The sequence below is a fragment of the Alnus glutinosa genome, chromosome 7 (assembly GCF_958979055.1).
Source record: "Alnus glutinosa chromosome 7, dhAlnGlut1.1, whole genome shotgun sequence".
NCBI lineage: Eukaryota > Viridiplantae > Streptophyta > Magnoliopsida > Fagales > Betulaceae > Alnus > Alnus glutinosa.
The window spans coordinates 3758643-3782374 of NC_084892.1; the positions used below are offsets into that span (position 1 = coordinate 3758643).

The following is a 23732-nucleotide window of genomic DNA, read 5'->3' on the forward strand; positions in this document are numbered from 1 at the left end:
TCAAACTCTGAAACTCATTCTCAATCTTTTGCCTCTCAATCTCTTGGCGAGCCGTTGAAGGGTAAACTAAACAGAAGCCTTGTATGTGTATTTGGTTATTGAAGTTTATTAAGTTAACTATGCACCCTTTTTTTAAGACTGACACGCTATAGATTAACACGTCTTAGGGCTAAAGCTTTGAAACCACGACTGACACACCATTGTGATCCGTGAGAACACGTCGCGGCTTGACTTGAGATTGAGAACACGACTGACACACCATTTGACTTTGAAGCTGTGCGGCGTGGGCATCAACTCAATCACTAGACGCGTGCAAGTGTGCAACTGTGCAAGTCTTAAAGTATTTCCACTTTCCACGAGCTGTGCGGCATGCAAGTCTTAAAACGGGTACAGAGATTTTACAGATGTAATTATACTTCCTGTCTAAAAAAAAAAAATCAAGTTACACTTCATTTCCCTCTTTCTTGCGGAACCAAAAGTGTCCCCTTCTTTTTTGAAAAGAAACTGGACTTTTATATATTCATTGGGGTAAACTTATCATTAGAGACTTCCAGATAAGAACTCGAGCCACGTGTCAAGCCAAACCTAGTTGAGAAATTGAGAACCAGCCATTCGGTCAATTAAGGACATGAGCAACTTGAAACCCACCTCCCTGTAGCCAACTTGCCACTTTCCAATTTCGATGCATCTTTCATCTTCTGCTACAATGAAGCTAAGGAAAGGCTCAAAGGCCTGTGGTCACCTGAGGAGGATGAGAAGCTTCTCAGGCATATTACTAAATATGGTTACGGGTGTTGGAGCTCTGTACCTAAGCAAGCTGGTAATTTTGTTTTCTTGTCCCTTAAACTAACAAGTCTTTCTGCATTGTTCAGAAGAAATGGTGAAATTCTAATGGTCCATCTCCATATGATGAATTGGCAGGTCTGCAAAGGTGTGGGAAAACTGGGAAGAGCGGCAGATTGAGGTGGATCAACTACTTGAGGCCTGATTTGAAGAGAGAACCGTATCAACCAGCCATCTTCTTCTTATTCTTCTTCTTTCTTTTAATTTAATCTAGATGTATATGGGTTAAGATTCCGCTTCACATTATCTAAATGTCTAACCTCCCTCTAACCGATTACCGACCGTTACCGTCACCGGTTAACCGGCGACGGTAACGATCGAAATATGAGATATCGGAAAGAAGTCGGTGAAATTACCAACTTCACCGACAAAGTTGAGACGGTAGGCGGCAAACCCCCTATCGTCCTCGATTCCCCTGATACCCACCCCTAAGTATGACATCGATTATTATAAGTTTCTTATAAACTGATCTGATAATTAATATGAAACTCAAATGAAATGTCAAGTAAGTCACTATACAATTAAATTTGTCTATCAAATTTCGTTGCTTAATTTTTCATGCATATTTTATCACATGCCGCTCATTTAAATTGCCACATGAATTTGTATAATATTATAATAAAAGTTGTGGTACCAGAATATTTTTTAAACCTACTTGACCTGCTTATTGAGTTTCCCAAACAGCTCGTATATGTGTTGTTATTTGAGTTCCCAAACAGCTCCTATATCATTCTTACGAATGTAGTTTTGGCACTGATCTACTTATTCAATTTTTATTTCATCTTTTAACTGAGTAACAACAAATTATGCAGTTAGAAAAATAAAAAAAAAATTACATAATCTAAAATACAAAGACCCAAAAAAAAAATTCAATCTTTATAGCTAGCTATACAACTACAGCTTTAGAGGAGATTTTCAAAGGTGGAGAAGATAATCGAAAATGTTGCTAGTGAATTAAGTTGGTTGTAGCGGCCCACGGTGGTTGGTGGACGTCAACCAACCAGCTTACGAGGGAGCTGGAGATACTAAGATTAATTGTACAATAGTAATGAGACACCATCTCAAGCAGTGAGGCATAGAACCATCAAGATCGGATATTTTTGAGGTTCAGATCTTAATCTATAATTTATAGTGGACCAAAATAGCTCTACAACAGTGCATGGGGTACATGCGCAAGGGAGGGGGCCGGTGGATAATTGAGCGATGGCCAGCAATGGAGAAGGAGGCGGCCTCACGTGGGTGGTGGAGGTTGTGAGTGTTAAATCACAATTTACCCCAAAAGCTTAAACTAATAGAAATATGTAAATTTAATAATTTAATTAATATTTTAACACTTCTCCTCACATGTGGGCTCAAAATCCTTTTTAATTGGTAATGTTCAACACACAAAATATTTAATTAAAATTAGGAGTAAATGACTGAGATAATGTTCAAATTCAAAATCTTTGGCTGTGATATTATGTTGAGCATAAGGTAACCCTTAGAACTAATTCGTAATGGTATACATAGTGTCTAACATCGAACCATCCGTAAATTCTCTATCTTTTCTTTCTTTTACTTCCATTACTATTCCACTTTTATTCTCATGTTTTGGATTTATGCACAAATCTTAACTGTTGGTTTTCAATAGATTTAACCTATAAACAAAAGACTAGAAAAATTAAAGAAGAAAAAAAAATTAAAAAAAAAAAGAAAAAAAAAAAAAGAAAACGATGGTGAAGAAGAAAACATGAGACATGCAAACCCTGCCATCTTAGCCCAGTTTGAATTATCTCCCAATTTTCGTATTTCCCAAACAAAAAATTTGATTATTGAACAGCATTTATGAGCCAAAAGTAGAGAGCAACCACCATCCTAGACAACCTAGGTAAGGTTGCAGGCAGAGAGGATCGTGAACAAAAAGGCTGAGAATGATTTATAATAATTAAATTTGACTATTATAAATTTTTTTTGTCTTCAATAAAATAGGTAAAATAGATTTTTTACTTCTAGCTAGAATAATAAATAAACTCTTTGACTTATTCACTATTCACACTACAAAAAGTTTTTTCAATCATTTTCTCTCACCATTTCCCACTCTCTCTATTTCTTTCACATTTTTTCCCACACAAAATAATATTTAAATACAAGTAGAGACTAAAATAGAGAATCTGTTAGAGAGAATATAGAAAAAGTAGTACTTAAAATAGAGAGCAGTACTTTTTTAATAGCTATTTTGGCTATTATTACTGAAGATGCTCACCCACAAAGTAGCTATTAAAAAAATGCAACTCTATTTTAGCTACTATTCTTTATATACTGGTCAAGTGGGTTCCATAAGTGGTATCTCACAATCACATGTCCAATTTTTCTCAAATTCGGACAAATAATTTGAAAGAATCCTGATCCGATAAAAATTGGGTTGTCCAACCACTTAACCAGTCAGGTGGGTCCTATAAGTAACATCTCAGAATCACCCGTCCGAATTCTCTCAAATTTAGAAATAACTGTAGACAGATAATGAATGCACACCTAAGATTTATTTAATAGCATTATTAAATAAATTATTGTCATATATAATATAAGTTATATATTCAACCATATATATATATCAAGAACAAAAGTAGTGATTACAAAGTCAATTCAGTTCATTCATTTACGGAAGCTATCTTCTTCCTTTAATGATTTTCATCTTAAATCGTGGCATCTTTCAATCATGCCCATGTTTCACCCATGATGCATAATTTCTTTTCTTTTCTTTTTTTTCTTCGTTTAAATAAATTGGAAAATGTCAACCACCTTCTACCGAATTTTAGCCCCAAGATTACGTTATATATCTCTTTTTTGCATATGCATGGTAAGTAATATGCATCCGAATCCAATGTACATGAATTATTACGATCCGATCCGATCCGTTTATTCCTCCTTGAGGCAGGGAGATGGAATCGTAATGATCAATCATTGTACGAACAATGAATATTTATAGGGTTGAGATGAGTCTTTTACTGCAGCTATAGAGGCTGCATATTAATATATAATGAAGGCCATGCCATTTAATTTGCAGCTAATTTTGTATATGATTTTTCTCTTATGATTTTTTTCTTATAGTTCATGACTGGTCTACCATCTAATAAGCCCTTAAGAAAGCATGACTTTTTAGCTCGTTAGTCGGCTCATTCTCGATAAAGCCTTATAAGCTGGCCGTTATCCAATTTGATTAAGAAAAACAGACACACAAGCATTAAAAGAGGCCGTATCTACTATATTCTAGTCATTACTACCTTTAAACATTTAATTTCTCTCGGGGGCTCAAGAATGTGTCTCGAATAGAGTTGAGGTCACATAATCGAATCCGTTGGTCCATGAACCCTCTCTACTAACTAACAACACACAGAAAAACACTCAATAAAGAGAAAGGAGCTGGATCATGCCCAAGTTATCTTTGGCGAATAGTTGCACCATTCATAAAATAGATTAATTAAATAAACATCCCAGGAGAAATGCTAATCATGATCTAAGACTAAGAGGCATCAAACTTTGCTTTCTACTCCTGGTGCATTTATACAAGATCGACTTCCATGTGACAGGATGCTCCTTGGTGACTCCGAAGGATAGATAGAGGGAGTAGCCTCCCATTTTATTAAATGAGATAAATGTACATATTTGTAATTAATTCCCTGTATTATAAAAATTGGCTGAGAGTGAGAGCTCCATATGAAAAGCAAAAAACATTAAGGTTCGTGTATCCAACTTTCGTTTAATTTTTTTTTTTTTTTTTTTTTTGTGAAAAAAAAAATGTCAAATATTATATTAATACTAATTATATTGTGACACATGTCACTCACAATATATATATATATATATATATATAGTGAGTGATCGAGCCACCTCTATTGACCAAACAAGAGTGACCAAAACATCTCAACGTTATAAAGGAGTTTTCAGCAAATTTTTGTACTTAAAAAAGCTGATTACAAAAATATGCAAGTACAAGAGTTAGATTTTACTTTCTTTTTTTCTTTTTTTTTCTTTTTTTGAACAGGAGTTAGATTTTACATTTATCCCATGTTAAAAAGCCTGGTATCATAAATGATAAACCTTTACAAGTGATTTCCGATCCAACAATTTTTATTTATTTTTAGGTTAACCATTTTAGGCTTTCCACTTGTCTGACTGCATTGATTTGATGACACAAAAGAATCTTTTATTTGCCCATTCAAAAACCACCAAACTCCTCTGGCATGTGATCTATCATCTACATACACCAAATTGTGTTATATATAAATATAGAATTAATTGGACCATTAAACTAAGAGTTGCTACTTGCTTGCTAGGAATGGTGATTGGATGACGAGAAATTTTCTGTTTCCAGGCCCAACTTTGACTTTCTAAAAATTATTATTTTGCCTTCAGAAAACAGTACCATTAATTGCCTCTCTTTGTAAGGCACTTTCCCACGCAGTTTCCACCCCTTTTTGGCTTTTTCTTGACCATTTTAGTGTCATAACATAGGATTACCTATCAATTTGAATTAATAAGTTCTAGGAAATTAATCCATTTGCCCAGATTGCCTACCTGATTGTAGGAGCATAACAGACAATTGCAGAGAATTCCGATCCTTATTTCTCTCGGCTACAAATTTTTAGGTTGAGCGATGCATTCGGGTTGAGCTCAAACATAGCCTGGTTGTAGGTGTATGAGCTTGGGTCAAGTTCCTTGAACCTGATCATGGAGGCAGTATTCGTGTTGTGTAGGAGAAAGGGTGGCTATGGTCCCTTGTCCTCCATTTCAAGGAACATGTGTACGAGTAAATTAAAGCAATTCCAATACTCAAACCGACCAGCACCTAGAGTATGGACCCGTCTATGTATAAAGTCATAAGCCTGATTTTTACAGGAAAACAATGTGATTCCTGCTACGATACTGACTTGTAACGCATGACAAGTGCCAAACTATTGCTGAGCTAAGTGTGACACAATCATGGAAGCCTCCCGTGTTGGTCTCTTTTAAGTTCTAAAATTGTGGTACAAGAGTTGTTGGGCAATTCATCTTTCGGACTTTTAGCGATTTGTTATTCGGATTGTTAGTAATTCAGGCTGTAAATGTAAGATGGTTTTTACGGAGTCCATTTGCCCAAGCAAATGAGTGGGCTGCCCGAGATCTTATAGAAGCTCTCACATATTTGCTGTGCGAATTACCAGCAGTCTGACAACAAAATTTTTGAAAATCTCAATCTCATTTACATTGTATAAGAAAGTTAGAGACATGTTTTTCCCTTGAGAGACCCAGAAAAGCATGGTCAACACTATATAGTAATTTGGCCAGTAAATGTGAAAAAAATCTTATGAAGCCTATCTGCACAAACAGATGGGTGGGTTACTCGAGATCTCATAAAAACTTTCTCACATTTGCTGTTCGAATTACTAGGAGAATTGACAACAAAATTGCTAAAGATCTCAATTTCATATACAATATCGTACATGAAAGTTTGAGAAACGTTTTCTCATTGGAAGATCCAGAAGAGCATGGTCAACACTACATATATATATATATATATATATATATAAAGGGTTGAGGGTTAAGGGTCGAAGATACCATAAAGAAAAGAGGTCCAATCAATTATTTTCAACATTTTCTTTGCACAGCAACTAGTTGAAATATCCTGGAAGAGTTGAGAAGTATGACTCTTGAAATAATAACACTCGTGTCTCTATACTTTTGGAAAGGTTGCTAGCAACCAACATATTCTATCCTTGTTCTTCTTGATTAATTATATTTGAACTCTCAAACCTTTTATCTTTTATCTTTTATCTGAACTCTTAAGCCTACTCTAGAATTCTATGGAACCATGGTTGTGACACTAAAAGAAGAACAAGACTTTTCTTCAAATTAGGTCGGATGAAGTTTCTTTAAGTCAATTTCCATTCTATGAAAAGAATACGTATCCATTCATCTTCTCCAACCTAATCTAACCTAACCTAATCTAAAGAAATACTTTATCTGTTAAATAAAGTCTAAGTTTCCAATATATTGTAAGTAGTGAAAGGAAGATTATTTATTTTATTTTTTTAAAAAAAAAAAAAAAAAAAAAAAAAAAAAAAAAAAAAAAGGTTTGAGAAGATCAGGACATTCAAGCCAATTAATACTTTCCGTCTCCAAGTACAGCCAAATTAGTTGCAATTTTGAAGCCAAATTTAAGACCATGGCTTGAAATAAATAGACGTTATTTTTTCTCACCAGCCTCTTACCAGGAGGCCTCTTAATTGTGTTTATGTGCACGGCCTCCACAGAGCTGCCTACCTTCAATGTTCAAACATTGCGCCGCAAGAAAACCTGCAAAAGATTTTCTGATTTTTTTTATCCTTTATCTTTAATTCCTTTATATATATATATATATATAATTTCGTCCTTTTGTTATGTTTTGAGTTCTATACTAATTAATTTTATTTTTATTTTTTGGAAAGTAGGGACTATTTTTTTATTGCTTATTTTTGGCTCAATAATCTAAATATTTTGAATGAAAGCTCGTCACATATTTGTATGGTATAGATGGCCGATATAAATACGTACTTATCCAAGCCTGACTAAAACAAGAAGTAAAATAATGAAGGAGGTCTGCCTAATTTTCGCCTTTGGTGGCGCTCATAAAAGCCCCAAGTTTAATACCCATTAATTAAAAAGCAGCTTACTATTTATTATAATAACCAGATGACCTGTTCTTCATTAATTCAAATCTATCCTTAATTAATACCAGAATAATGCTTGTTTCAAAGTGATTTTACCAGGCTAATTAACCAAAAAAATCTTCATATAATAAGAGGTTAATATGGTTGCATAAACAAGAAAAAAATAATAATAAAAAAAAAATCATTATCAAAGGGCTTCCAGCCTACTAAAGGAAATATTTTGATTAGGATATCCAAGGAGTGTTAGACTAGATTTGGTTTCCAGAAATACCAAACCAATCCAAGCCAATGGTTTTTTTTTTTTTTACACTACTCTCGTGAACTCTCGACACGAAATTAGCGGGTTACGATTAATGGGTCCGACTTATTTAATAAAATAGGTTGAGTTATTGACCTATATAATTTTATATCAATATTATCTCAACACAACTAGAATCCTACACGCGACATTTAGGGCTAGCAATTTTTTACACCATCCGCGCACCCGACATGAACCCAACACAAAATGAGAGAGTCAGAGTTGAGAAGATCTTACCTATTTAATTCAATTGATCAAGTTAAGGTTGATCTATACAGCTATATAATGTACTTTTATACTCATACCCCAACACAACCTGAACCCGATGCACAAACACGAATTGCCGTCTGGCCGTAAGATGGAAATGTCCCCAGGTTTTAAAATTTGTCCCCCTCTCTCTCTCTCTCTCTCTCTCTATACGTTTTAGCCCTTGATGAGAAATATCGGTTCCACCCTGAATACAACAATTTTAAATAGTTCAAGTCAAGACCATTGAAGGAGGTGAACTCAAATACTTGAATTATTTCATTGCGTATACGAGTATGAGCAGAAAATAATCAATTGAGTTTTTTTTATTATTATTATTTCTTAGTTTTTTTTTTTTTTTTATGTTTTATAAAAAAAAATTAAGGTAAAAAATGACAGGTTAATTAATTGACTTTAATCTACACATTCGTTAGTATCGACAAAGTTTTCTTTCAAGCTGTGAGAATTCGATTCTCTCAATTTCAATTGAAATAGAGATGAGTTAATTGATGGTCAAAATTTTGTTTTATTACATCTAACCGTGTACATCATGTCATTTTTAAATAACGTAACAACATATTCAACACGTGGCATTATGCACTCCGTTGGATGTAACAAAACAAAATCTTAATAATGAAATTACTTCCATTCATTTAACTTGAAATTGAGTGTTTTAAACTGGATTGGAAGAAAGTCATCAAATTTAGTCTCTTAAATTGACATATGTCATTTGAAAATCACATACTAAGCTAATCCTATTAAAAATATATCTACGTGAAGATCACATATTTTAAGAATAAATGTCAGTTTGATAGACTAAATTAAAGAAATTTTTTCGAACCCAATTTCGAAAAAAACTTTGCCCCCACTACTATATGGTTAATTTTACATCCAAATAAATTCTACTAAAATATTATGGGGAGACATATTGATTGGAACGCATGGAGAAGATCGACATGTGGCTCGATTTGTAATCACTCGTTTCAACTCAACATAGTTTTTCTTTAAATTGAATCGAAAGTAATTATTTTGAATTAAGTTTATTAAACTGATATCTATTCTTAAAACACGTGATTTTAACCTAGAGCATTTGAGAAGAAAAGGTAAAAGAAGCCATTTGTGAAGTAATATGTAAAAGAAACCCAAGGCCTACCTGAGAAAGCCTGCGTGTCCTAGTCCGACCAGAACAAAACAGGTTCCAATTTTAAGTTCTATCAGTTGAGTTGGTTAAAGTACAAGGGAGGGACTAATGTGATGGATCCATATCCATGTTGTGCAATGGATATCATGTGAGAGGGAAGAAACCATTAAAGTAAACCAATAAATCAGTAAGTGGCTCAGGAAAAAAGTAAATGAATATATAGGAATTAATACATTGTGTTAGGTCAAAAATTTGAAAGCAAATAAATATATAGGAATTATTTATTATTCACAATGAAACAATTAATTCTGACAACAGGAGGGAGGTGATCAATAATAATATAAGATAAAGAACCAACTAATATTAATAATAATAATAATAATTTAAAGAAAACGCTCTTTCCCTCCAAAGAATCATTAAGCCATGTTGTTTAACTGTTTAAGGATATATTCCCTCAAAACTAGTAAGAGAAGCCAAAACCAAAAAGGATGTTTCAGAAATTTAACCAATTTTTTGAAGTTGAAAACATATATATAAACATACACACATAGAAGGTTTCTATTTATTGTGTTTTGTTGGTTTTTCCTAGGTAATTTCAAGGGATTTGATGCATGAGATGTGCTGTAGTTTCAACGGTTCAGATTTAATTTTACTCTCTTTCTTTTTCTCATAAAAAAAAACTAGAAAAAAAAAAGTATTATAATGAGTGATAGACTTTATTTTCCATTCAACTTGTACATTTAGCTGATAGACTTCAATTTCCATGGGTTTCATTAAAAATTGTTGGTATTTTCTATTCGTCCATTGAATATGTAGGTGGGGTTGGGTTTTTAAATAAGGGTTTAGCTTTAAAAGCCATTGGTTTTTACCTGTTCTCTCTATTGCTCTTCTCACAAGCCTTAAAACACCGACTACCCTAAGCAATGAATGAAGGAAAGCCTTTCTGCTCTTTGTAATTGCAATATTTACTGCAATTTCCCTCTTCCTGCATGCTTCTTGGGATTTTTTCCAGCCATTAATACATTTCCTGGCCTAAATTTACACTCTTCTTCTACCCAACACTTCAATTCAATTCCATCACTCTCTCTTTCTCTCTCTTCTCTTACTCTCTCTCTCTCTCTCTCCCCCTCTTTCTCTCTTTCTACCTATACCCTCCACCTCCCTCCCACAATTAAATTAAGCTTTAAAGATAACCCATCGCTCTCACCCTTCATTTCCCTTATATATAAGGAGGCCCTGGAGGTCCATACCACCTACACAGACCATGTTGATGGTGCCGGAGCTAGTCCTGGTTCATATCTAGCCTGCCTCCGGCCAGCAATTCCCGGTCACTCTTATTCCTCTCTATATCAATCTATCTTCTCCCTTCACTGAAATTGGCAGAGCCCTTAGGTTGGCATAAAGTTCCTTTGAGGTAGGCTATGTGACCTCCTTTTGTAACCACCCCCCCCCCCCCCCCCCCCCCCAATCTTCTTTTAATGCTTTCGTAACATCAAAACCTTGTATGTTACAATTACATACAATTCAGTTTTCGATTTTTCAGATGTTTCTTTATTGAATCAGCTTGTTTCTTTTTGGTGATTTTTTAGGCAGGGTGAGATATATATATCTATATATATACACATAAACACCAAAGATGAGTCGCCGAAGTGGAAGCAGCCCAAAGCTGGAATTGAAGTTGAACCTTTCACCACCGAGGCCTAACCCGCGAGTGGAGTCGCCAAGCCGCTCGGCCACGGTGTCGCCGACATCCCCGCAAAGCTCGTGTGTGTCGTCGGAGCTCAACCAGGATGATCCTCTCCGATACCCGAACAGCCCCGAGGTGACATCCATGGTGCTCGTGGGGTGTCCGCGCTGCCTCATGTATGTGATGCTCTCAGAGGACGACCCCAAATGCCCCAAATGCAAGAGCACAGTTTTGCTTGACTTTCTTCATGACACCACTAGTCCCGCCACCAAGACAAGGAAGAGTTAGAGTAGGCTCTTTTTTATAATTCCGCTGTTGTTGTTACTAGGACTTTTAGCCTTTCTATTTTTATCTTTCTTGTCTTCTTTTTGTTTCTCTTTTTTTTTTGGGGGGGAGGGGGGGTGTGGGGGGAGCGGGGGCAGCGCTATTTGCGCTCCATTTTTAGCAGCCAACAAAAAAGGGGGGAGGATGGACATGGAGAGCTCTTTGGCTGAAAAGTGGAGCGCGAATATCACTACCCTTTTTTTGCTTTCTTACTTTGCTAATCATAGAAAATAGGACAATGGGCAATCTGGGCACATATGGGCATCTCTCTGGGTTCAGCTTTCTTCCCTCTTTAGCAGAAATCGATGTAAACGGGTTTAACTGTAACTGCCCAAATTTTTCTTTATCAAAATAGTAGGTAATATTTTATTTTGCCTTCATTTTTCCCCCACCCCTACCTTTGTGCTACGTTATATTGTCATCCAATCGACAAAACGCTACATAAAACTTGCTGGGCAGTAAAAGTGAAAAGAACTTGGAGTTTGCCTGAAAAATAGACGGGTAAACTCTGTGACATGCAGTAGAATTCCTGCCTCCTGGTACACGATGACTTTGGGCCCACCGTGTCATGATTGGCCCCAATCCAGATATTTAAGAGCAGTTGCCCCCGTGGGGTCATCTGTAGGCCCAATCAAATGACCCATATCGGCCCACGAGAATATCACACGGCCGGCACACGTTTTTGCATCGACCCAGTTTGATGGGAAACTTTGTTTAACATCTTCCATGCACGATTCGGTATAATAAAATGGAAATGGAGACGATTTTGTTAATGTTATCAGAAAGATCCAACTCTTTACTTAAAACTGCATTCTTATTTTGAGAAGCATTGTGTGTTGGCCAAAGAGGCAAAATTTTACCCAATCTATAAACACTCTCGGCAACTAATCAACATGTTTATATAACATGAAAACACATTCACAACAGAAATATGGGTTTACTTAAAACTGCATTCTTATTTTGAGAAGCATTGTGTGTTGGCCAAAGAGGCAAAATTGTACCCAATCTAAACACTCTCGGCAACTAATCAACTTGTTTATATAACATGAAAACATTAACAACAGAAATATGTGTGTCAAAAAAGTGGTGAAAGCAACAAAGGTTATTAATTTAAGGAAGAGAGAAGGGCTAGTAGCTAGGTAGAGTTGGGTTGGGCAGTTCGAGCATTGAAAAAAAAGGAGGGGGGGGGGGGGGGGGGGGGGGGGCGGGCTATATTAGATTGAAAGACCATTAAAAACACATAAATGCACGAGTAATTGAGGCGGTTGAGAATAATGAGGATACAACGTCAGATGATAAATACAAATTTAATTCCACCTTCCTTCCCTCTCTTTGATCATCTCTTCCTTTTTCACTAAATGCTATCTTTCTGTTGGGCATCCACTATTTTGGCAGCCTCTTGCTCTCTTCCATCTTCTCCCTATTCAATACCGTTTCACTCTTTAGTACTTTCTGTTTTCCAACGTCCCTTCCTTAACTCAAACACATCCACCTCTTTCTCTCTCTCAGCTGTATACAATTAGTATATTTGTTTCACATTAAAAAGCATAGGGAATCTAAACGATGGCCTTAGCCTACTCTGTGTGTTCTTTTTCATTTTCCTGGGATAACTAAGATTGTTTTATAAATGCTATGGTCTGTCACTGAAACATGCCTAACAAAGATCCAAGGAAAATAATTCAGCCAATGTCCACATGCGTGCACAGAGAGAGAGAGAGAGAGAGAGAGAGAGAGAGAATGTCCCGCTCTTGAGTTAAGCAAAAGGATCAGACGATAAGAAAAGTTGAGTGATAGAGATCCATAATAATTTGGACAGCAAACGTGAGAGATCTCCTATAGGCTCACCTACCTGTTTGGGCAAGTAGACCTCATAAGGACTTTCTCACATTTGTTGTGATCTGTGGGGATCCAAATCCAGAACTGAGAACCACCATTGGGTGGCTCTTAGCGTTGGGGTATCATTAATGATAGTCCTCATCTGCAGTAACAAACTTAGGAGCAACTTTCGGCTCTTGAGGCTAAAAGTCAGGTGGTCAAGGAACTTTTCATTATAGGTTGGCTCTTACAAACAAGCCCGTGATATTAGGACATAAGTCTAAAAGGATAAGGAATTGAGAAGTGAGAGCTAATATTACGTTCTTCTAAAGCAATGAGCAAAAGGCATACCTTAAATGAACCCTTGAACTGAACTTTTAAACTGGCCAACAGAAGCATGGAATCTTAAACAACTACAATGCAACAGCAACACCAACAAGAAAAGGACCTGTAACTAAAGATCGATGGAAGTTTGAGGGTTGAAAATAAAAAGGCTATCAGGTGGTTGTTAGCATTCTCATTGCATAAAAATAAATAAATAATGAAAACCCATCCTTCAGCCTACCTGCAACTGGAAACAACGACTTGCATATTATAAGGGAGCTTCTCCATTAATTGCATAGGTTAGATGACATAAATCCTGCATGTGAGGACATTTCAGTATATGACAACTCCCGTTTGACTCCAAGCACCTACTCTAGGGATCAATATTTCACTAAGGTAGATTTTATACCAACAAAAACCTTTTTTTGGGGGGGTGGGGGGGGGGGGGGGGTGAAGAGGAAGATTTTGTAAGCAATTTACTGCCAAGAGGAGTTGGCACCGATTTTGCACCCCAGGTTTCAGCATCCATGTGATGCTAAATACTAATCTATGGAACAACTATAGAACTTCTATACCTTCAATATTGTCAATCACAAGCAGCAAAACAAAAGAAACCAGTTTGGTCATTTTTCCAATCTTAAAGCCCCGAATATTCAAACAAATAAATAAATGTTTCTCAACTTTCTTGCAAAACTTACTTGCTGCAGATGCAACAGTGCTAATAACCCTTTTTCTATTGTCAATCCACTGGACCAAGGCTTCTTATTGCGCCCTTTATTTGTGCTTAGTTATTTTTTTCAGGTTTGAAGAAGATGCAAATTGAGACTGAAAGGTTGAGTTGAAGTAATCTAAGTGCAGCTCATAATTTTGATTATAAAACTACTCATTTGACGAGACTACAACTGTTTCTGCTCAAGATCTTGTTTCCGAGTTCCAACCAGAATTATCGGATATGAGAGGCTACTAAGCACATGATCAACTCTCTTCTTTGGAAGATGATGAGCAGAGATCCTAAGAACAGCCCAAGTGGAAAGTTAGAGACTCAAGTTCAATATGCACCTAACCAACAGATACCCATGTTTACCATGCATGTTTGGATTCAAATAGCAAAAGATGCAACACAGGAGAAATTAAATCTAAAAGTACGTAAAAGTACTAGTTGCATAGCATTTGCATCCAATGAAAATTATCCAACTCACAGATAACAATCACACAATCTCTTTCACAAATTTAACAAACAATATTTAAGGGCATCATTTGCTCATGACACACTTACTAGGAAATGTAAAAACTCAAAAGAATATATCCCAAGTCATGCTAATGCCAACTGTCCCCATTGATGCAAAGCTAAACAACATAAATGTCTGAAAAATTATGATTTGTATAATACTTCTCCTAATGAAATAGAATTTCGGACACTTGAGGGCAAGACATGTGTCCGTGAAGGATAAGCCACTTCAATTTTACTTTAAACGTGCCCACTTTTAACATTCATGAGGTTGTTACGCATATTGTTATCGAAAAGCTAAGTTATTATTTTCAACACTGTTCTATAGCTATGATTCTTTTGTATGTGAGCAAATTCTCAAACATAAATTCTAAACACCTTCAATCTAATACATTTCTGACACAAACAATCATGTCAGCCAAATCTAGATTTTGGGAGTCGCAGCATCTGGCACCATATGTCCGTGTTTAATGACAAAAGTCTTGTCAAATCTAATAGATTTTCAAGACACATACAATCACGTCACGCAAATCTAGAATTTGGGAGTTGCAGTGTCTGACACCATATGTCCATGTTGAAAGACAACAGCCATGTTAATCACTACCAAAAATGAGAAAGTACAAGGCAAGCATATGCAAGCCTTTAATCTATGGACTTGTTTGTCAAACACTTGGAACAGAATACAGTAATGCGGGTTGTTTATGTATTTTTTTTTTTTACTTTTTCATATTTTCTAATACTAATCAACATCAAAATATTCTCACTTTTTTAACTTTTTATATCACGTCAATAATTTTTTATTATTATTCAAATAAAAAAATTCACTATAATATAAAATTTTTTCATTTTTTTATACAAATTCTTTTTATTTTATATCACATTATCACTTTTTACTAATTTCAAAATTAACAACACACTACTCTGTTATGTACATGTTTCAGAACTAGACCCTACTATCTAGATGAAAATAAGAATAATAATAAAGAAAAAATACACATCTATGATGGACTAGCTTTATCATTGAAAAAAAAATCAAGGTCTCCAAACCCTATCCCTGCTGAGTGTCATGCACCGATTAATCGTGATGTAATTGCTATTCTATTACACGCTATACTTGAAATAGGTTATGCCAAATATGGAGTTATCATGTACGATCAATCTCCAAACCAAACTACATGATAACTCCAAGTTGTCTTTGGATACATAATTAGTGCATTCATCAATCAACTGTGACAAAAATCTACCTCTCTCTCTCTCTCTCTCTCTAATGAGTTTCATGCATCAGTAAATTATGACAAAATCTCACACATAATAGATGTTATATCATGCTGGTTGGCACAAATACATTTGTGTGACAGGAGCATCACTCCTAAGGATCTCATGCCATTCTTGCATTAGGGTAGGCAATATTTTTAATTCTATACAAAGGGTAACGGGGAAAACTAAAGGGTAATGTGCCCTCATAATTTCTACCAGTTATAGAAACAGAAAATCAAGTCTTGCTTACTATTAAAGGAGGAAAACCAGCATTTCCTACAAATTTGTAAATCACAATAGTAGAGAAACATGCGAATATTTTTTAAATGTATGACACAAATGCAGCATGACATCCAGAAGCACATCATGACATACTATATCAGAATGGATGCAACTACAAGACCTTCATCCATGAATATATCGTTTCACCAAGAAGTTCCAAAAGCACAAATAGGTTCTAAGTCAACAGTTTTAATCTATGAAAAATGCTACCGAGCACTAAGGTACATGTTCTTGCACAGCAAACAAATAATATGCAATGAGATCCAACCTCCAAACACATCCTTTTTTTGGGGCGCGGGGTACACCAAAATGCAGGCATATCTTGGGACCTTTTTTTTGGAAAAAATATCAAATGCAGAGAGCATAAACGACATTAACAAGACTGAGACTGCTGCTAATACATGCATATTGTATGTGTGCAGTCAAAAAACAAGGGTGCTAATAACATTTACATGAACCGCTATGAAGCTTTGCTTGAAGCCTCAAAAAATCAGGACTAAAAAATTTCCCAATTTTTTGTCACTCTACAGTTTTGTACTACTACTCAAAATCCAACATACAACCAGCATGATACACATCATTTGAAGAAGAAAATTACATCAAATTCATATAATTTTGAACTTGTCAATATAGGACGCTATGACTATAATCATATGGAACATGTTCTGCAAATTTACCTGTTTAAAACTTCTACTTGAGATATCTGCTAGATATATTGCATGTGAAACCGAAAATACTAGTATTAAAATGACGATAGATCTCAGGGTCTATGAAGACAAAAAATAAGTCAGCACATCTACAGACAAAACCTTTCAAAAGTTTTCTTTATCCATTTCTCCCCATCCACTACTGCTTCTGATATACTTATCGACAATACCAAACTCTTCATTCTGAACAACCCGCCTGGCATAGTTCTCAATGGAAACAGGGCCCTTTTTCTGCCTCCTGTAGTAGATGATCTCCCAAGGCCATAAGCGAGCAGAACCAAAGTATGCTTCTACAGATAGATGTCCTTCATTTTCTTCTGAGAGTTCAAGGCCATAATGCTTCAGAACCTTGTACATCTCCTCTAACGACATGCTGGTTGAATGGCCAGTCTGGGAATTGACAAGTGTCTCTGAATCGGGTTTCTTGATTGGTGCCTGCATATGTTCCATCTCCAATGCGCCAGAATTTTGAAATTCCATCATCTCTCCGAACATCTCAGGAGATGAATTCCCACCAGTAAGAGCGCCTTTCTCTGACAGCGGCGTGCTTGGATTTGTTACTTCATATAATGACCCAGATGCAATATGGTTGCCTTTGTCCTCCCTCTCCAGATGCTGGTCCTTTTCCATGTCATCTTCCACTTTAGAGGATGACAGTACATATTCATTATTCACCACCATCATTGTGTTTTCAAGTTTAGCCTTCTCCAACTTTTTATCACCGTCTACTGGCTCTACCTGTTCAACTAGAATGCCCTTGGATTCAGGAGTAGAAGCATTATACAAAGAACCTTTTAGATTCAACTGCACCTTATTTTGAGAGAATGGTAAAGGCCGACCAAGTGATACAGACATAGACACAGACGAGGGTGAGCTCAACCTTGACCTAGACTTACAACTTCTGGATCCAGAATAGTGTGATTTTGAACTGGACCTTAAATTAGAAGATAAGGAATGTGCTCTGGAAAATGCGGATCTCGATCTACTGGACTTTGGTACAGACTTTGAGGATTGGAAAGTAGTGCGTGACCTGGATGTATAATCAGAATGGTCTGGCGATGCAATTGACCTCCTCGCTTTCTTTGCGGTACTTCGTGTAGGAGTTATTATTTCCCTCCTCTTCTTTCCTCCATAGTCCTTTCTCCAGTCCCTATCAGTTTCCTGTGTTATACTATTTATCTCCCTCCGATGGTTTCTAGAACCAGATGCCCTCCTATCATCCCTCTGTTGCCTTACAGACATGGTATCCCTGTTTGACCGAAGTTTTCCCCAGGATTTGGATCCAAATCTATTGACCTCTCCTTTTCCTCTACCACTTTTATCAATATCATAGTCCTGCTTAAGATCAGACTTAGTGGACTTTCTCCGCGAAGCATGTTTTCTAGGACAATTACGGATTTTGTGGCCAGAAGCCCCGCAACTGAAGCAAGTTTGCCGAGGTTTAGAATCATTAGAACAGTTCAGAGCTGCAGTGTCAATCTGCTCTCGCCCTAGATTCTCTTGAGAACTTCTTGTGGCAGGAGAACCACCTGTATAGCCCATCCTTTGGTTTTCATTTTCACCTTTTTCATCATAACTCTTGTAAGGTTCATAACGGTCAAATTCCAATCCATTTTCAACCCCCTTTTCATATGGGCGCTCAAGAACTCGCCCAACCCATCTATCATTGTCCAGGTTGGCTACAATACTACGATCTTCATCATGCAAACCTTGAAGTTCTTCCTCCACATTATCTTTTATGTTGTCTTGGTGGTAGCCTGTCTCATCATCAAGCATGTCAGCAGAATCAAGCCTTTGACCATCACTATCTAGTTGTTTAATACCCATTCTGTAATCCCTCCAACCATTTGAACCCATTTTTCTACTAGCATAATCTCCTCCTCTCGCAGCATTCCTTCCACGTAGCAACTCATAGGATCTAGCACCTCTTGCAAATTTTCGAAAAGGTTGGGGCTGTTTATTAGACCATGTAAGAGTCAATGGCTCTCCACAGATGTTCCTGCCCTGTAGTGCTCTCAAAGCTTTCTCTGCATCCAGAGGGTAGTCAAATACTACGAATCCATATCCATCTTTTTTAAGCTGTACATTACAGTGCCCAAACCTTCCGAAAAAATATTCTAGTTCATCTCTTCGAGTTCGAGCTGATAGATTACCAATATACAAAGACATCTGCCAAAATAAAATAAAGTTACGTTTCCACAGGAAAGAGAAACCAATCATGCTCACCCATTAATAATTTACAAAAACAATGTTTTTCGTATAAGGATAGAACTTCTTCATGGCACAAGAAACTTGATAGTTGATTGCTGACAAACTCCACATTCCTCCAAAAGGAGAAGGTGACCTTCTTCATTTTTCTTTTCTTAGAGACCAGTTTCAAGTAAATAACATGTTAGCTATTCACCTACATAATTACATTCATTTCATATTACTCTCAAACTTTAATCATACAACACACGAACATCAATCATAATACACCCTCAACCAAACACTGGTATAGTCTATTGGTTGATTTCATTTTCTGCCAAGAAACATGAACCCATAACCTCAAATAAAACTTAGTTCGCAAGAAACACCAAAGCACATTAATCGGTTGCTTACTTCTATGCGAATGCAAACCAAGAAAGTTGTGTTGTATTGGCATAAGTGGTCCAGAAAACTTCAAGTAAATTCAATTCACAAAAGACGAAACCTGATTCCCGAGCACAATTAAATCAAGGCATTTAAGATTGGGGGAGCAGGGTGAACAAAAAAAATACAGAAACAATAAAAACACTGAGCTGTCACTACTGTCACTAAGCAACAAACATTAGAGCAAAAGAATTAAAACCCATTTTCTATACTCACTGTTTCCTCGGATTTCTAAGCAACCAAACGGATTTAAAATATGCTGCACACAGAGGAATTCCGTCGAAAACCTTGCGGTCCCCAACAATCACCGAACAAACACAAACCGTGCATTGATTTTAACTTCGTTGCTCTAACCCAAAACCCTAATGGAACACAAAAACATGGAATATATATTAGGGTTCTTGAGAAATGCAATAATACCGAATTAGAGAGCTCTCCAAATGATTTGTTCTCAAGCTTCTAAGGTCTCACTCCGGTGCGTTTCTGTACTCTCTGTTTCTTGACCCTCCAGTTCTCTTTGTTGACTCGACCCGAAGGCGTTGGTCATGAAGATTGAAGAGCGGAGAGATGATCCAGTGGTGTCCGGACCACAAAGATAAAATGTATCAACAAATAGAGAGACAATCTTGCATTGATATTGGCTGAGCTCGCCCTGTGAATTTTAGCTGACTCTGGGCCTGAGCGCACCTGACTTTACATCATGAAGTAATCTTAGAGGTGAAGTTAGTTAGGGACGTGGCAGACGCTGGCTGGCTTGACCATTGCTTCGATTGTGGAACGACCTGCGGAGGATATGTTGAAGCTTTACCCAATTGGTTCTCCTCGGAGTCATGTTTTTTTTTTTTTTTTTTTTTTTTTTTTTTTTTAAGTGGAAGTACACTTTACCTTGCCAATGATCCACCCATTTGCGTTTTTTGGTGTCTAATATTCAAAAATTGGCAATAGACTCCCAATTTATCCAATGTTGGCAAATCGTACCTTCCGTTCATGTTGTCTATCTCTTTCGACATAAACGAAGTCACGTGCAACGCACGTGACCTTTTAAGGTTGCATCTCCCCACTTTGCCCCTCCTTCATTCAACCTGCATGCCTTAGAAATAACAAGTGCGTCCCTCCGCTCCCACCGCTCGTCCAAACTCTTCCTCAAATTTTCATTTCCACAACTCATTATTTGTCTTCAAATAATTCAACTCGGACACACACATTCCACCCTTGTGAGATTGACACCGTGAAGAGATTCCAAAATCTTAAATTTAAGATCAGCGGGAAGGCGCATAAAGCACGATGGAGGGCAGAGACCAGTCTTTTTACAAAGATCAATCAAAAGTGGAAATACGAGTCCATCCTTCACGATCTTTCAAAACTCAAAAACCTCACTTCCTAGGTGCCTATGTACTTCGCTAATGCTATCAATCGAGTCACTATTACCTAAATTGATCGCCGACACAAACCGATTCTCATTCAAACACACCCAATTCAACCCCGACCCGCCCTTAGCCAAAGAACCATAGATCACGACCAAGTGCCCTAAACTCTTAAACTTCAAAACAACATTTTCAACCACATTACCAAAATTACTATAGCCATTGCCTATAAGCTCGGGCAGAGTATACCAGAGTGACACTGTGAAAGCGTTCGAAGGCCATTTGTTTACAAGGTGAAACCGGTAGACCCGCATGCTTGAGACCGAATCGAATCCGACAAAACCGGACTCCAAAAAAACCGCGTGAACCACGATCACCAAAAACGCGTGCTCACCACCAGGTCCACCATAGTTGCCTAGCTCCTTGCTCAATATCCTCCTCATAAAACAACGCTCTGAAAACTTCTTCCCCATTGAAATCGACCCATCATCCACCCCTGTCGTTTTAGCATCGAAAAATTCTAGGGTTCCTTCATTTTCTGAATTCAAAACAACCACAAACTCGTCCTGCTCCTCATATCGGAGTCTCCAATCTCAGGCGTAAGGCACGCAAATTGAATGGAGTAGGGGCAAAATGGGGAGATGCAACCTTAAAAGGTCACATGCGTTGCATGTGACTTTTCAATATTGGACGCCAAAACGCAAATAGGTAGATACTTCAAGGGGGTAAAGTATAATTTCCCCTTTTTTTTATCATCAAATATCAAATTACTATTATATTTTAGATTAATTATTATTGAATTTCGATCCGATGATAATTTTAAAGGCATGTAATTGTGAAATGCCACTTATTTGACCATCATAACTTGATAAGTAGTTAGACAATCCAATTTTTATTTGGTCAAATAAGTCTCATAAGTGGTCTCTCACAATCACATGCTCGAATTCTTTTAAATTCAAATAAATAATTATAGACGATCTTGATATAATTTTAAAAATCATATCACATTTACCAAATAAAAAATATATATATATGAATCATACCTATATATAGCATTACCCCTTATTGGTCATCGTCGCTTTGGGGCTCTTAACTTTATAAGGAAAAAACAAGAAAAAGATGGTGGATGCCCGTCCACAAGATTCTAAAGCATTACATCATTGTCCAACTTTGGTATTATTATTTTTCTTTCTTTAATTAAAAAAAATGGGTAATTACTTTTTCCTTCCATCAACTACTAAAAAATACTTGATGCCCTCATGAACTATCAATTCGACCAAAAAAGAGCATTCAACTACCACAGTTACATGTTTTGCCCATTTATGTTAGCTTAACTCATAAAATGACTTAAATACCCTAACTCAATTTTTAAAATGATCTAAATGCTCTCAACTTAAACAAAAAACAAAAAAGTAAAGGAAAAGGGGCTGGCTGCCGGAGGGGGTGGCAGCCACCCTCTTAGGTGGAGGGAGTAGCCTGCGAGCTACCCCTTAGACCGGGGTGGCCTGCGAGCCACCCTTGGAAAAACTTAAGGTGGCCGGACCGACCTCTAGGGGTAGCTCGCAGACCACCCCCTCCACACCCCATTTTCCGTCACTTTTTTGTTTTTTTTATTAAATATATTAGTTTAAATGTTTTTTATTAATAAATTTAAACCAAATTAATAAACCATTTTTTTTTGTTTTTATCAATTGAGTGCATTTTTATATTTTAATCAAAATTTACATAAAAAATTGGCATATTCCGTCTATGTTAACGGGTTTGACTGACGGAAGAGGGCAACATATGTAAATTCAGTAGTTGAATGCTCTATTTTGGTTGAGTTGTAGTTCGTGGGGGCATTGTGCATTTTTTTGTAGTTGATTGGGGAAAAATGTAATTACCCCTTATTTATATATATATATATATAGTGATATCTATTTGTCTTTCTTTTTCTACATAAAAAAACATATAGTATGTTTATTAATGTGTTTTGAGGGTATTTTTTATTTTTAATTTGAGATTGTGTTATGATATTATATAAAGATAAAAATAATTTTTTGTATTTTTATGAATATTTTGTATTTTGATTATTACAATATTAATGGAGTATGCAACAAAAGTTCTACTCCCAATAATTCATTACAAATGTAAGAATATGTGTTGGGACGCATTTCACATATATGCTTTGAAACAAGATCTTTAGCCAAAAAAAAAAAAAAAAAAAAGTTTGAAAATGTCAATAATTTGTAATAACCTTATTTATATAAATATGAATGACTTATTTAAATATCAATTGAGTATTTGGAAAGTTGAAATGATAGAATATTACTGCAAATATGAAAAATTTGTAGACCATATCAATAATTTCGAATTAAGAAGCCCATATTAACCCTTTTTTTTTTAACGTTAAAATAAGTTTTTTTGGAAGGATAAAAATGTTCATGTTGTAGTATTTTGCTAGAAATTAAGGGCTTGTTTGGATGTGTGATTTTTTTTAAAAAAATGTTCAAAATTGCGAATACCAATAAAATTTATTTTTTGAAATTACGTTTAGATGGTTTAAAAAAACTAAGATAAAATTAGAAAAAGTTGAATAAAATCTGAGAAGAATTTAAATTCTAAAAATTAGTATTTGAAAGATAATTATCACCCAAACATACCTTTAAGAGTTTACACGGCTCTTCGAGTATCCCAAAGAAGCATATATATAACTTTTTAGAATCTAAGTCTATTTTAAGTTTCTCTAGGATTTGTATGAGTTCCTTTTTCTATCTTGTTTAGTTTCGAGAATATAACTTTATGAATTTTTAAGAAGTTTCATTCAAGTTAAAGCAAGATTCTAAAGTCAGGATGTAACGTGAACTTGAGTTCTTTCTTGTTAAATTTTTTGAGAAGTCTTTTGGGTTTTGAGTTTAAAAAGAATTTTGAAAAAATAAAA

The 23732-nt window shown here is 36.1% G+C and overlaps 2 protein-coding genes and 1 long non-coding RNA gene across 4 annotated transcripts; 2 read left to right on the top strand and 1 right to left on the bottom strand.

Annotated features, from left to right (window-relative positions):
* The first annotated feature begins 507 nt into the window (after positions 1 to 507).
* LOC133872327 (uncharacterized) lies at positions 508 to 1331 on the top strand. The gene is made up of 2 exons (XR_009901008.1): positions 508 to 820; positions 922 to 1331. It is a non-coding gene; the product is annotated as an uncharacterized LOC133872327 (long non-coding RNA).
* Positions 1332 to 10254: 8923 nt separating this feature from the next.
* Positions 10255 to 11272, top strand: LOC133873646 (protein GL2-INTERACTING REPRESSOR 1). The gene is made up of 2 exons (XM_062311381.1): positions 10255 to 10607; positions 10783 to 11272. The coding sequence occupies exon 2, from the start codon at positions 10830 to 10832 to the stop codon at positions 11166 to 11168; it is 339 nt and encodes a 112-aa protein (XP_062167365.1). The 5' UTR covers positions 10255 to 10607; positions 10783 to 10829; the 3' UTR covers positions 11169 to 11272.
* A 5553-nt stretch (positions 11273 to 16825) lies between these two features.
* Positions 16826 to 20169, bottom strand: LOC133873996 (uncharacterized). Of its 2 annotated transcripts, none has more exons than XM_062311813.1 (2): positions 19869 to 20169; positions 16826 to 18986 (listed from the first exon to the last, which is right to left on the bottom strand). In XM_062311813.1, exon 2 carries the CDS (start codon positions 18984 to 18986, stop codon positions 16923 to 16925), a length of 2064 nt encoding a protein of 687 aa, XP_062167797.1. In that variant the 5' UTR covers positions 19869 to 20169; the 3' UTR covers positions 16826 to 16922. The 2 variants fall into 2 exon arrangements, with proteins under 2 accessions (XP_062167797.1, XP_062167798.1); XM_062311814.1 differs by lacking the exon at positions 19869 to 20169 and adding an exon at positions 19665 to 19858.
* Positions 20170 to 23732: the final 3563 nt, after the last annotated feature.